Consider the following 15414-nt stretch of genomic DNA (forward strand, 5'->3'; position numbering starts at 1 on the left):
AGCCACTGGGAGCTACTGCTACAACAAGGCTAAAAACACAGATCAAATTAATTTTTTTCGTCTAGGTCCAGTCCTCAGCCAATTTGCAAATTTGCAACATTAAAGCAAACAACAGCTCATTACTTGTTGTGAAATGTTTTTAACATGTCACAGGAGCTGCTGGCTGCTGGAGCCACAGTGTGTTCCTGAGGTCGAGAGAAATCACACACCACTTGACTGGCTACAGAGGACAAAAGGCAGTCAGTCCATCTGTTCTCTCATTGCAGGCCATGTTCCCGGGGTTAAAGTGTTCTCCCTTGCTTGTTTTGTGATGGACTCTAATTGGCTGTGAATGGCTCCTCGGTTCACTCAGGGCAGCCTTTCATGAGCCTGGAAGACTGACTGCCTCGATGGCTTTTGAGTGAAGCTCTTGGTGAGCTGCTGAAAGCTTACACTGTGAGACGAGCTACGGACGAGGCGCTATCAACAAGGAAGATGACATTCATTATCAAAGCTCATTAACCGTCAGTGTTTCCCCTAGAAACGTTTCGCCCTGGCAGCAATTCTGTCAGTTACCCCACACACACGCGCGCACACACACACGGCCCATCAGACCCACACAATGGTAGGAGAAGCACTGACTACACAATAAAATGTGTCCTCCATGACAAGAAATAAATATTTGACGGCACAGACACGATAACTTCATGTGACACAAAGGCTTCCAATAATATTGTGTAACTTACAAAGCCTTACAATCATGATCAATAGCATGAAAACCTGAGTGTTTGAGTTAAGATGCCTTTGACATACAGCAGGGTGTCCGCGGGGTTTTAAAAAGTATTAAAAAGTGATAAATCAAAAAAGCAAAATTTAATGGCCTTAAAAAGTGATAAATTTGGTCCAAAGGTATTAATTTTAAAGAATAGGTATTATTTTTTTTTCTTTTGGACAATGACTGGTTTTATTTTGATGAAATAGGCGTAATAAAATAAATAAAGCATTACTTGCTTGCGCCGCTACTTCAAAAAAAAAAAGGAATGATATTGACATCATATCAATTCATTGGCCGCTAGAAATCTAAAATCGTCTTCGCGCGCATAGTTGTCAGGCGGATAGAAGTGCTAGTGAATCTCTTCGGATTTTAGCGTGTGGCAAAACGTTTCGAATATGGGAAAATGCAAGTTTGCAGAAGACTTAAATTGAGATGACAGGCGCCTTGATGTAGCCTATGTGTGTGTCAATGTAGATGCACGTCACGCGCCGCACATCCGATGTGCTCTTTTTTCATGCATTCGCGGCTCACAGCTCCATGAACCTTCTACCGCCAGCCCGGTGTTTAGTCGGACCGGGTCCGGGTCTGCTCCGTTTGAAAGGGCAGGAAGCCCCGAAGCGCTACAGATACAGACACCTGCAGCAGCTGCAGCTTCTACTGAGAGCTGAGGTCAGATGGAACGCACGTGAGACACAGACCGACGGTGCAGATGTGCGGACATTGTTGAAACTTTTCACACTGATGTAAAAAAAAAAACATATATATGGCCTACACTGTGTTCTGTGACGGTAGAGACAGAACCAGGTATTTATTTAAAGAGTTAGTGAGGTGAGTTGGGTGAGGGAGGGAGGTGAGGAAGGAAGACGGAGCGAGGCAAACTGGGTGAGGGAGGGAGGGAGGGAGGTGGAGTGAGGTGAGTGAGTGAGGGGGGGGGGGGCAGGTGAGGGTGGGATCAGGGGAGAGAGGCTGGTGATTGAGAAAGGCATGATAAGATATTTTATTTTTGATCAAATGTTCCTGATGACTTATGGATGATGCCCTGTTGTGCAACCGAGTCTCCTGGGTAATGGTAATGATGTAAGTAAGTGTTGGATGATAAAATCTATGTACATGTCATAAAATCTTTCTGATTGATACTTGGTGCAACTCGATGTCGTGGTGGTATTAAAAAAAATCTGAAGGTAGTGAAAAAAGGTATTAAATGGTAGTAAATTGACTCAAAGATTTGTGTATATACCCTGTACAGGCTGTACTGTACAACAACAGCAATCTAATGCTCTAATATATTTTGAACACTGAATATGAAGTATTGATGATCGATGAGTGAAATAAATCTGTTATATAACAGCCACAGTGATGCAGTTGGTGATTATTATGGTCACATATGGTGAACCACTTTTCTCCGTTCTGAAGTGATTCAGATACACGCTGATACTGGTACTGATGATTATAGCTGGACTAAACCTGCCACAGAGCAAACGCATTTTAACTCTGAGTCTTTGTGGAGTTTGCTAAGAGGTTAGTTTGTCTTAATCTAGTGTATGCTGCTTCGTGTCTTTTTTATGTCTATTACCATAAAGCTGTATTGTGTATTTATCTATTCTATTTAAAGATGGTAATGCTTCTCTGTAATATGATAGAGGCTTTATCCCTTTCCATGACAGAAAAACATCACTGCAGGAAAACCAACAACATAAAACACTAAACAAGTGTGGCCTATTGTTCTGTCTCTCACCTCTATGACTTCATAATAATTAGGAGGCAAGCCTCCTCTCTGAATTCAATCAGCACCATGCATTAATTCTAATCAGCATGTGTAGCAAGGCTTGACCAACAGGGCTCGATGGGCTCTACATCGCATCTGTGTGTGTCTGTGTGTGTGTACGCGCACACACATGTCATATACAAGGCCAGCCATGCTGAACCATGCTCTTTAAGGTTCACTAGAGCTCTCTTGCCGCAGCAGAACACTTTTTGCCAGCACAGGTGGTCTCTGACCTTTACAGGAGCGGTCTCCTGAGTGAACCTCACTGAGCTGTGGCCTTTAAACAAACACCAGCACAAATCACTCAATGTACAGGGGGGTCCAAATGTCTGAGATAAATAGGTAAGTGGTCTCAGACATTTGGAGACCACCAAATGACATTTACTGTTTTTACCTTTCACCTTTGAGTGGGATTTCTCCTACAAATATTCACAGTCGAAAAGTAGACTTACCTCAGCACAGTCATTAAAGGAGAATTCCGGTCATTTTTTACCCTTAAATCATTGTCCTGATGGTCACCCAGTGTTGGGGGGAGCAAAAAACGCGACTAAAATTGATGCAGACAAACCGGAGTTACACCATGACTAGACGGTGCTAGCACTAGCGTCAACACTCGAAAAACAATCAAATATCTATGGTACATGACTCGAATCCTTATGACACACCACTGAACACATAAACTGTACAGCATAAACCGGTATAAACAGTACAGTATAAACTTTGTGTTTTTGCATATAATCACTCAACTCAGACAGTCTAACTCTGGAACGTCCTGGAAAGACATTACTAAGCGATCGCAGAGCGCCTTCTCCCTGCCACAGAAACAAACACTTTTTCCTTGTTGTGATGATTTCTTTACAAAAATAAACGGTCTGAGATATTTTGGACATTACCACTGCACTGCTCGACTGTTTATTTTTGTAAAGAAATCATCAGCGATATGCGATCGGTTAGTAATGTTTTTCCAGGATGTTTCAGAGTTCGGCTGTCTGAGGTGAGTGATTACATGCAAAAACACAAAGTTTATACTGTTTATACTCAGTATAACTGTACAGTTTATGAGTTCAGTGGTGTGTCATAAGGATTCGAGTCATGTACCATATAGATATTTGATTGTTTTTTGAGTGTTTGTTGTGGTTGAAAAAATTGCCCTCATACTTTAGCGTTGTTGCTAGTGCTAGCGCCGGGTAGCCATGGTGTAACTCCGGTTTGTCTGCATCAATTTTAGTCGCGTTTTTTGCTCCCCCCAACACTGGGTGACCATCAGGACAACGATTTAGGGGTCAAAAATGAACGGAATTCTCCTTTAAGTGTGTTCATTAATATGATTTGAAGGTTTAAGATTAATTCAGATGTAAATGTTTGCTGGGTTTTCCACATTTTTACACTCTTAACTTTCACTTGTGTTACAGTCACACTTGACAGCATGTTGTTGCCTTTTTTAGTGTCTACATCAAGGTGCATCAATTGTATGAATTTTGGGAGAAGATTAAAATCCCTAAGACTGAAGTGTGTCATCCAAAATCTGTCTTTATGAACATTAGGAGGTCTCTTATGATTGATCAGCCAGAGCGAGGACATAGACAACCATATTATACACATGGAGCCTTCGTCCATAATGTAATATTTCATTAAGAGATCAGCTCGATTACAATCTGCACTATCTGTCTTTATTATTCAGCTCTGTCCTGAAACATTTACTATAATTTCATCACTATGAGAAAAAAATCTGTGTGAAACTTTCGACTTTCAACTCAATGAAGAATCATCTCTCGTGTTCTGGTCGGTCACTGTGATGAACAGCTCTGTCACACACTGTAGATGATGTCAGTGAGGGTAAAATACTTAACAGTTAAAGCTGGACTAAATGTAGTTTTAAAAGTGAGCGTCTGAACATTGGTAGTGATTTAACAGGTCTTTGGTACCAGCATTTCTTCTATTTCAGCATACCACTACTTTCTCTTGTGTACCGACACTTCTTACTATCCACTGGTACTCCTACTCCTGCACCATGATGCTGCAGCAGAACTAGCTTAAGAGTAAGTCAACAGCAGGTAGTTTGTTGGATGTTGGACGAGCCACGACGCTGACTGCAGCACACCAGCACCTCACAATCACAAATGTGACTGAAACAACATTTTTAGCAGCTTTTTTTCTCTCAGAGAAAAGTACAACATCTAGTCAGTTAAAGTGTGACAGGGATGGTGAAGTAGTTTATATGATGATAATAATAATATATGATACAATATTAAGTAGGTTTAAGAAATACATTGTGATTGTCATTATGGAAAAAGGAGAACCAAAGTGCTTCTGTACCTTGGACTTGAGGGCCCAGTACTCCTCCGTGCCATGTTCCACATGTCTGAAAGCAGTCAGATAGTCGTAGCTGATGACGGCCGTCTGCAACAAACAGGTAAAGCTCCGACAGGTTAACAACTGAGGAGTGGCAGACGGTTGTCCCACTGCACAGTAAAACGATAATCTGAAGCCTCACTATGAAGTCATTTTGAAACATGTGTAAATGTTGATAAGAATGGAAGGATTCCAGAAAGGACTGAGGGACAGTTAGTTAAAACAAAAGTGGTCATACTCTGACAGCATCATCAACATGTTGTACTAAACTGTGTCTCACAAGTCTCATCCTCAACAGAAAGGTTGCATGCTACCTATCTATCCTCAGAGTAATGACTTTAAATCAACAAACAAGGTTTATCCCCGGCCACAAGAAAGCACGTGATCATTTATTATGCAGAATAACAATTTGCTTCCTGTGCTTGAAGATGTTATTTTCAAAAGCTCATTATTATGGATTAGTATTTCTCTGTCATTTAGAACAGGTGACTCCACTTGGACTTCTTTGGTACAGTAACTTGGACTTTGACTGGGAACTTGAAACTTACTTGAACTCCAGAATTGCTAAGCTGATAGTAAACTGTTATGCACAAGCTAAAAGGAAAACCTACTGTGTGTGGACTGAAGCTTCGTTTCCCACAAACCTTTGTAAACTCACACAGCCCAGTTCTGTTTTTATAGTTATTCCTGTAGGCGTCTTTTTATGCTACAGATTTTACAGTCAGTTACAGTGAATACAGAACATGTGTTAACACTTTTAAAAAGTAGGCTACTTCTGAATATTGAATATTTTCAATCAAGTTCCCCTACTTAAATTCAAGTAAAATCTTGAACAATATTCACTTGTGTTGGAGTCATAGACCAGGACGATCTATACTCTGACTCAAGTAAAGGAACTCTACTGCTAGACCTATCTATTCTAGTCTCCAAATTAGCTATCTTATAGATATATTTACCTGATGGTTGTTTAATCTTATTCTATTTAAACATACCCATGATTTTATTTTTCTTTCTTAACACTTTGTGTTGCATTTTATGGACGAATTGCACTATAAGTTTATTATTATATTAATATTCTATGGTGTGCAGGCCCACTGTCAAGAAACTAGTTCTGCAAGTATAGACTTTCTGGTTCAGGTCCCTAGGAACTAAAACAGGTCATAAAACTAAGGCCGTCAAGCAATGCAAAAAAGAGAAGAAAGAATTAATTACACATTCTGTGATTAATTCATCTAAATTATTACATACAGTCATCCTGTGAAAGTATTTAAAAATGTTTCAATTCAAATGAATTTTGGCAGATGAGTAAAGTTAAACATTAGCGATGGTTGGACAGAACCAGCTCAGTCTGGAGAGTGAGTGCGTTAACACAGTCAGATTAGATGTGGCTTCCCCTGTAAGGAAAAAACTTCCTAATATTAATCTCAATTAGGGCAGAGAGGTAACTCACAGTGGCTGCAGCTCGTCCAAAGCGGATGACACTCAGGTCACTGATGTCCAGCTGCCTGTTGTACACATAAAACCCAGAGGAGGCCAGAACCGCCGTAGCCAGAGAGGAGACCTTCAGGAGCCGACCAGCCATGGGCGATACTGGAGGAAGAACAAACATGCAGAGTACATTCTCACAGACTGCAAACTCCACAAAATGACAGAAGAAAGTGTCATGTGCAGGAAAACATGTGGAAGCAAAGGTGAAAGAAATAATGTGTTTCATGAGTTCAACCAAAAAAATGTGACAACACTGAATGACTTTGCTATAGATTTGATTTCCTGGTGTCACTTTCTGCTCTTAAGGAAAAAGGGCAATATTCTATCTCAACATTGTCAAAAGAGAAAGACATTAAGCAGGAGGGACTGAGGAGAAACATGAGGATGACTCTTTATAATGTAACACCCTCTGTATCCGTAGTGCATCTAATACAAAATAGAAGATCAGTTATTATTCCTCTTAATTGGTCTATTTATTGGTCATAATAAATTCACACCTGGGCCACCAGGGCTTCTTGACTGTCAAGACCACCCACCAGTCTGTGAGGATTGGAGTAGTTAGTACTTTCCACAGTGCATATAATTCGTTCTTCTGATGACCTGATGTGTGATTGAAGTGCTCCTCTGATTTTTTGAGCACTGTATTTCGGCTCAAATCAATTTGTACCTTCCTTATTAAAAGGCTGCAGACATATCTACCAGAACAACACACACACACACACACACACACACACACACACACACACACACACACCGACCAGCCAGATGTGAGAGGGCAGCTGGGTCTGGTTCCCACTGTCCAACTGGACCTCACATCTCACAAGACACCTCGACAAACAGGCATCAAGGTTCAACTGTATTTAAGTCTATAGAAAAGCGACCTGCTTCTCACTTGATTTATCACCTAGTGTCCTGATTACTTTATATCTCAATCACTAGTTTGAAGTTTTCTTCTTCTTTTTTATTATGGTATCTTTTAAAGGAATATTCAAACAGTCTTCAGCTGAAGTAGACATCATGCACAGATGTTTGAAATGAACTTTGATCCACCATCGTCTTTCATTGTAATTTGAAAGGTCTCCACACCACAGCTTCATCTAATGAAACAACAGACTGACTGTGTATTACTCTATTCTAAGTTTCACCTTCTTAGCTGTGACTCCAGTTCTGCTGTTGGCACTGATGACTGACATTTGCAAGAACAGAATTCATAAATACTGTATTTCACTGGGATGGATCAGCTGTAGTGTAGTCACCACCGCAGAGAGATTTACCTATTGGCTACAACATGTTTATTGATACTTCAGAGTCATTGTATTAGTAGCCATCACAACATTTACACATTTCTATTATTCATTCATTTTGTGTATTTAAAGCTAGCAGACATGTACATGCGTTGTTTAATTTTATAGTATTTGTTAAATAAAAACCATTAACAAAGTTATAATAAAAGCTTCATAAAGAACTTTATTGCCCATTCAAACCTACATTAATTTCAACAATTTACAGCAGTTGAAACGGGTACAAAAGAATGTGATACAAGGATGATGTCAACACTGTAATGTGCTATTTACAATCAACCAACTACTTAAAGCAGAAGTAAGTGGTCCGGTCGTTTTCGCTAATGCTGCGTTCCAGGCAGGCTTTTGAAATCGTAAATTACAGCTTCAAGTCACAACTTACGACTTTGTAGCGTTCCAGGCAACCCACTCGTGTTTTTCCGACCTGTTTTACCTGTGAAAGTCACTATAACAGCCACTCGTAACTTCCGACCGGTGAACTCGTACCAGATCGAACTGGTACCACTTCACGGTCGGAAAAATACGAGTTTCCTTGAACGCACCATAACAGTCCTCGTCCCTACGTCGCCACATTCACGGCGTTCCTTGGCTGCACACACAGCCCTGCATGCCGTTCTCTCTCCTCATTGGATAAAAACTGTAGGATACGATAAATGTTTTCTCCTCGGCTCAGAGCAGAGCAGAGGGACTGAGAGACCCGTGTTTCAGACCAAACACTCTATGTAAGTAAAAAAGGTACTTTATTAGTCACATATACAGCTAGTACAGTGAAATTCTTTCTCTGCATTTAACCCATCCCTGAGGAGCAGTGGGCAGCCGCGGTGCAGCGCCCGGGGACCAACTCCAGATTATGAGCCAGTGCCTTTGGTCAGGGGCACTGACTGGAGGATTAACCTAGCCGACATGTTTTTAGTGGTGGGGGAAACCGGAGCACCCGGAGGAAACCCACGCAGACACGGGGAGAACATGCAAACTCCACACAGAAAGGCCCTGTGCGGCCCGGGATTCGAACCCAGGACCTTCTTGCTGTGAGGCAACAGTGCTAACCACTGTGCCACCGTGCCGCCAAGTGATTGCTGTCGGAAGATATAACTATTTAAGACTTATATTAACACAAATATATCACTTACTTCTGCTTTAAGTATAAAGATAAAATCACTCCGCCCAGCTGCCATGTCTGGAATGAATTTCTGACTTTGCATTTGCCTCGAAAACAACTCTGTCTCGTAATGTTACAAGATTATCTCATAGTGTGGTGAATGATCAGGCCACAACTTGTCCACCAGAGTGTTTTGGAGTTGTTGGATTGTGTATTTGATGAGTTTGATGAGGGACAGGGGACCATTCACCTCCATGGTGTTTGCTTAGCAGCTCACGTCTCAGCCCCACGGATCTCAAAACAACAATACATGCACCGATAATTAAAGTTAATGAAGCTACCCTATGAGTATAGGGATTATGGCAATAGGCTGAATTTGCCAAAATGTTGAACTATCCCTTTAACGTTAAATAGGGACGCCAAGTAGTCACCTTTTAAGCTAATGAGAAAATAGCACAGGAGAGGAGCAAGCAGAGCCTCGTCACTTCATTGGATCCTATTTCGTCACACTAGAACACAGACACTGACAACAACAATAATTCCTCGGCCCGGTATGCAGAGCAGCCTTCAGCTACACCTGCTCCCATCGCTACATGGTGTTGTGGATGTGGATGTCTGTCACAGCAGTTCAGACAGCCAGTTTGTGAAGCTGCACTGGTCTGTTGTTCCTTGATCTCTGCTGCTCCTGGTTTTAAAACTACAAAGCAGCCGCTGAAAGCAGTTCAAAGTGTTCACAAAAAATCTCTTCCAGAGGAAAGACGGTAGTCAAGACGGATGGAAATTAGCTTTGAGCTAAGTCCAGCATATTTACATGATGTAGCCTATGTATGCATACTGATAATGTGCATTGTCCTCGTCAAACTAAATCCGTGCTGAAGTTGTAGGCCATGTTGAAAATGAAGACCATGACCTGGATGACCGAGAACCACAGGCAAGAAAGTCAATACTGTATGAAATGAACCTTCATCATGTAAAGTGAAGTGAAGTGAGGCTAACAAATCCAGCAACAAAACTGATGTATCAGAAACACAAACATCTTCATTCATCCATGCCTGATACCACACACCTTAATGCAAATGTGTCATCTTAATGTTCAAACAGACACAGAAACATGAGGAAACGCCTTAGGTTTATTTTGCTGAGTGGAACTGATCCTTGTAAAATTTACTTCAATCTGTAGACATGATGTGTCACCCTTCAAGCAAGGCCACCATGTTGCATCCTTAAATTTGGCAAATTAACATCTTGTTTTCAGGGCTGAAATGGCACACAGAAGCCAATGTTAACCTTCATATTGAATGAAAGCCATTTGATCCAAAACGTATATTTTAAAGTCTGACAAAACAGCATCAATTTCTTCAAAAGACGTCAAAAAAAGGCCGTGTGTGTACATGTCAGTGTGGAAGGTCATCAGGTGTTTGGACAGGGAAGGTTCAGGCTGTTGGTGTAAACATACCAACCCCTGTGAGGCCTCCTTCAGCTGTATGCCTGCCTTCCTGCAGTCACATTTGTGGTGGGTATGTCTGGGCTACATTGAGGCTAGTAGCCTACCTGTCTACAGCTGTGATTTAGTACTGAACAGTTCAATGGGCTCTATGCACAGCTCCACTACTTCCTGAACTTAATGCTGCTCCTTTGTTTCCTGTTTTACATTATTAGACAAATTGATTAATCCAGTCTGAGTAGTCACAATGGTCAGACACACCTGGATTAATCAGTTTATCCAATAATGTAAGACTGGAAATAAAGGAGCAGCATTAAGTAGTATGAAGTAGTGTAGCTGTGCAAAGAGCCCATTGCTGGGGTAATTTTGAACATTGGTGGAAATGGCCGAAATATGCAGTTGTTGAAAATATCACCTTAAATGTTTCCTAACCACAACTTAAGCTATAGAAAGATTGAGTTAGGTAGGCTAGGTGTCTAGGCTATAGCCTAGTATTTTTTCTCTTGAGGCTTGTAAGCAGAGAAAAGGTTTCCTCTATGGCTCTGTAGGATTTACCCCCCAGGAACTGACTTGATGGTATTACCCAAACTTTGACACCTGAAAACGTTGAAACTGACGCTTACAGGCGTAAATCGTGACGTTTTTACGTGCAAAGATGTTCTAAAAACGGACAAATTTGACGTCAAAACGAGGTTTTAGACCAAATGGCGCTCCGTACCTGCACGGTCTAATGTTGAAGCTGCAAACCGCATGAACACAGGGCACATGTGTGTTACGCAACGACCAGCTGTATTTCATAACAAACCAGTTGAAACAGAGAGGGGACAGCAGGACACACCGTGACAAACACTCACACTCCACGGCCACGGACCAACAAAACTATAGCCTAGCCTAGCCTATATCGTACTGGACAAACAAACCCACTCACTATGTGTGTGTGTGTGTGTGTGTGTGTGTGTGTGTGTGTGTGTGTGTGTGTGTGTGTGTGACAGCCGTCTTACCGGGGTTTCTGTTGTGTCACTTGCCGGTTTCGTTTTGACCTCTTCGCGAGTTTTCGACGTGAGAGCGAAGACTTGTGGTTAACGTAGTAAAGCTGCAGCCCGCCGCAGCGACAAGCAGGAACTACCAGACCCACACCAGACTCAAACATATAGAAATATAACCTCTATAATGTCTATATGATGGTGTCAGGTCAGTGGGTTAAAACAGTGGGACTGTGTGTCTCCACTGTCGCCGACTATGTTACATCAAAACTACAACACGCGTGACCACGATGACGTCTTTTCCCTGCGTCAGACCAAAGACGGTTTATAAACCAAGACCTTTCATGACGAGTCAGCAGCTTCCTGTATGCATGTCACGTGGGCTTCTGCACGGCCACGCCCCTTTAGAGAGACCAGAGGCAGCTTGGAGTGTATTGATTCCTATGGGACAATTTAATGTGAACACCGATTATGATCGGGCCTTTCTCCCCACGGTCACTGAAGCAAATTTTGGACTCATTTTTCACAAGCCACATCTCTTCTGAACAGTTTGACACCAAAATGGTAATTTTCAGACGGAGAGATCCGGAGAAAATCCACTTTGTTCAAGACCTGTCTCTGTCTCTACGACACACTCTCGCGAGATTTGGCACAGATCTCCTAGGCAACGTCAAACAAACGGCCGCGAACTCCCGTGAAAATGATTTAAATTATTTTTGTCATGCTAAATATTACTGTTAGTAGTGTAAATATTTTATGTTATCATAAGAAAATATAAATATCTCACTTTCATCTACCTAAAAATTGTATAAATCCACACACACGTTCACAGACGAGGTGGGGTGACGGTTGGCCACGCCCACTTAGAGAGACAGGAAGTGTATACCATTTCATATCATTGGAGCAGCCGCTCATGGAGTATCTTTCCATTTATTGAATATCTTTGGTCAGACGGCGATCAGCTGTTCTAGAGACGCCGGAAGTATAACAACTCTACTTCATCTTCTCTCATCCTTTAGTTGCACTCATTTATAGTGCACTCAGAGGTTTATTTTGCATGCAGCATTTGTCATTATTATTTTTCATTTAAATGCATTGACAAAGTGCTGGAAAGTAAACCAGTCTGGAACAGAACTGTGAAAATGAATTTCCCCTCGGGGACAATTATGAATCTGAATCTGAAACCAGAGGCTAAATATGCTACTCTTCAGTGTTGGTTTATTTTTTTAATAAGCTTGTTTCATTGTACTGTATGTCTGTATGAATTGAAGACAAAAAGGAAAAGAAAATAATCTTAAAGTGAAGGGACGTTCAACAGGACTCTTCATCAGTGATATTACATAACCCTTCTTTTAACCCTAGTGCAAAAAGCAGAGCAACGTTTTTTAAGTCATTATTTAATCAACTACCAGCCTAATTGGCTCCAGTTATCTAGATAACATTTGTCTTTATGGAATAAGCAATTATTCCATTACAAATCCAAACATTATTCAAAGAGAACAACACACAATTTAACAGTTTTTATTGATAGACAAATGATACTGCTGTTGTTTCTGGTGTGTGACAGAATGGTTACAGAAAGTACAGCACTATCACTGACAATAAATTAAGTCATAACAACTGGATCACCCATTAAAACTGACAATAATGGCTCCAAATCACTGAGGTACAAAAGAGGAACACATTCTGCTCTAGACTCCTTTTGCCTGAACAGGATCGCAAAGAAATGGAATTTCAGAGAACAACAAAACATCACATTGTACATCTCAAGGAGGCAAAAAAAGCAGAGAGCTTTAGTCAAGTTCACTTTCTTTGTTTGGTTTCGACCCTGCAAACATACGTCTGTTCCTCTGAATCTGGAGCTGAGAAGAGAAGCAAAAGAACAGGATTAAAAATCAACATTAGGTACACAAGGCATATCTTTTTTTTTCTATGCTGTACCTGGAACATGACAGTCATGTGAAAAAGTTAGGGAACCCCTTTTGTTTTTCTCGCTGGTGATGAGTTTACATGTTAAGTCAATGCAAACGAGCGATTGAGCGTTTAATCGCTCAGGCGAAAAATCGCTGGGGCTGAGCGACGGAGGGATACCAGCGACAGCGACAAAAATAAAAGGTCCGGTGTGAACGCACCTTTAGTTCTCAAATTCTATCCATGTTGTAACTTTTTCCCCAGTAGGTATTGGCAGTCATTTGATTTGTCATTTAAGTGAATTTTATTTTTATTTTTGCATATGTGATGCAATTTTGTCACCTTTATCTACAGATATAATTTGAGGGAAGATCTAGTAACATGCTGATATTTCTAAAAGAACTTTTTCACATGTAGCCTGTGTTTTGTGAAATTGTTAAGAACGTACTTTCAGCTCATATTATTAATGTGTCTTCCTTTATCAATCAATCAATCAATTTGTTTATTTCGGGCATGTCAATTTAAATCATCATCATCACACTTCATCATCAAATAATACAATACATGGCCGAAAGGGAAAAGCGGGAGAAGCAAAAGCTTATCTAGTCCCGCCCCCATAAGCATTCATTCCTTTTTCAATGTTCAAATGAGCACAAAGCAATTCAAAATAACTTTGACTGTCATCAATTCAAGATTCAGTAATTTAGAAGGTGAATTAATCTGATTCTTTACAATGTTTCTGTTACAGTCCTAAAAGAAGAACATTAGAAAAGACAGCTAAAAGACTAAATATACACATTTAATAAATAGGCCAAACTGTATAAATATTTGTGAAAGCTCTGTTTCACAAATAGCCCAACATGTTGCTGGCATGACTGGGAAAGAACATGTTCAGAAATGATGGTGATAAATTTGACTTTTACCTTTGCTCCTTCAAAAATGTGTGGGTCTTTCTGAAGTGCATTGTTGAGGCCATCCTCTGTCGTGAATCCAACCCAGCAGAAGCCTCTGTGGAAGCCTGTTTCTTTATCCTGGTACAACATACAGCAAACACACACACACATGGCAGGTTTAGCAAAAATACATAAATTCTTTATGCTCATTAGGTTGGATGAAGTTTTAAGTGTCTGTATGGCAATTTTCACACCCATGTGTGCATATGTATCAGTGAATTATAACAGAAGGAGAAATTAATAGTAGCACTGGCACAGTAGGAGGGTCTGTGTAAATGTGAATGTAAGGTACAGTATGGACAACTACAGTGATCCTGGAAGCTCAGCACACTGCAACCAATTACCAGTACTGAAAAGGTATGCCATAGAGTTAGTCTGTCATGTTGATGCTGCAACAACTTACAAATGGCAGAATACACTTCTTCACTGAGCCAAACTGTCCGAAGTACTCCCTTAACTCCTCTGAAAAACAAACACAAATTTAATGTTCTCAAGAGCAGTACTACAAGGAGTGCTGCAGATTATTACATGTTATACCTATCAAGGGTTAATGCAGTCTAACATTATTGCATGGTCATATAGCCTACAATGAGTTTCATTTTGTAATGAAATTGCATTGTAGGCTACAAGTGCAGAAACACAGTAGAAAAGTCCGTCAGTGCAATGCATTTCAATAGCACCACAAACAAGGACTGTGTTGGCAAGAGTCTGATGATACAATACAATACATTAGCCACTGTGAGCAAGGTGATTGTTGCCAGTTGGAAGTACTCCTATCCCGTATAAAGAGCACACAATGTTGTATGCACACATCTTATCTTTATGTATTGGACCTGTATTTGTAATTCACAGTTTCTGTTACATAGGTCTGTTGGAAGCAGCTATACTGCGCTTTTAATTTTTAGTTTGATGGTTAAAACGGTAACTGGGTCTGCGATGCTGATGTGTTAGATTTATATTGCTTTGAAAATGGCTTCTTGACGAGAAAACTATGTTTAATACGATGTTACCAAACGTGCATCACATATTGCTCTTCTCACATGTGGAGGCTGTTCTGAGGTGGCGATGTGGCTGGTGCATGCAGTAGGTTATAAGACGATGTACACAATAAAACTCGTGGCTATAAATACATATATAGAACTGACTGTTTCTATATACAAATGATAACCGACACAATTTAACAGACTTACTGCCAGCTATAGTCCATGGTATTTTAGACACGAAGACCTCGAAAACTTTCTTAGAGGGCGCCGCCATGTTTCTTCGCCGGGTCTCTACTCTGACGTAATATATCACGTGACACAAATGTATTTTTTACATGCTGAAAATAAACATAATGCTGCATAGTTATAATTTTCTTTTTG

General features: G+C 40.7%; 2 protein-coding genes across 3 annotated transcripts in view; both read right to left on the reverse strand.

Annotated features, from left to right (window-relative positions):
• Positions 1–11453, reverse strand: part of adck1 (aarF domain containing kinase 1) — a 75384-nt gene extending 63931 nt beyond the window's left edge. For both annotated transcript variants that reach the window (XM_085767860.1, XM_085767861.1), the window contains exons 1-3: positions 11205–11453; positions 6322–6461; positions 4836–4919 (exon numbers count right to left, since the gene is read on the reverse strand). In XM_085767860.1, coding sequence (XP_085623986.1) covers positions 4836–4919; positions 6322–6453 — 216 coding nt within the window. In that variant the 5' untranslated portion in view covers positions 6454–6461; positions 11205–11453. The remainder of the gene's footprint in view (positions 1–4835; positions 4920–6321; positions 6462–11204) is intronic.
• A 1238-nt stretch (positions 11454–12691) lies between these two features.
• On the reverse strand, positions 12692–15335 carry slirp (SRA stem-loop interacting RNA binding protein). The gene is made up of 4 exons (XM_085767052.1): positions 15241–15335; positions 14454–14512; positions 14021–14128; positions 12692–13048 (listed from the first exon to the last, which is right to left on the reverse strand). Exons 1-4 carry the CDS (start codon positions 15305–15307, stop codon positions 12980–12982), a joined length of 303 nt encoding a protein of 100 aa, XP_085623178.1. The 5' UTR covers positions 15308–15335; the 3' UTR covers positions 12692–12979.
• Positions 15336–15414: the final 79 nt, after the last annotated feature.

The sequence above is a fragment of the Trachurus japonicus genome, chromosome 22 (assembly GCF_045865225.1).
Source record: "Trachurus japonicus isolate A0001 chromosome 22, Traja_1.0".
Classification (NCBI taxonomy): domain Eukaryota; kingdom Metazoa; phylum Chordata; class Actinopteri; order Carangiformes; family Carangidae; genus Trachurus; species Trachurus japonicus.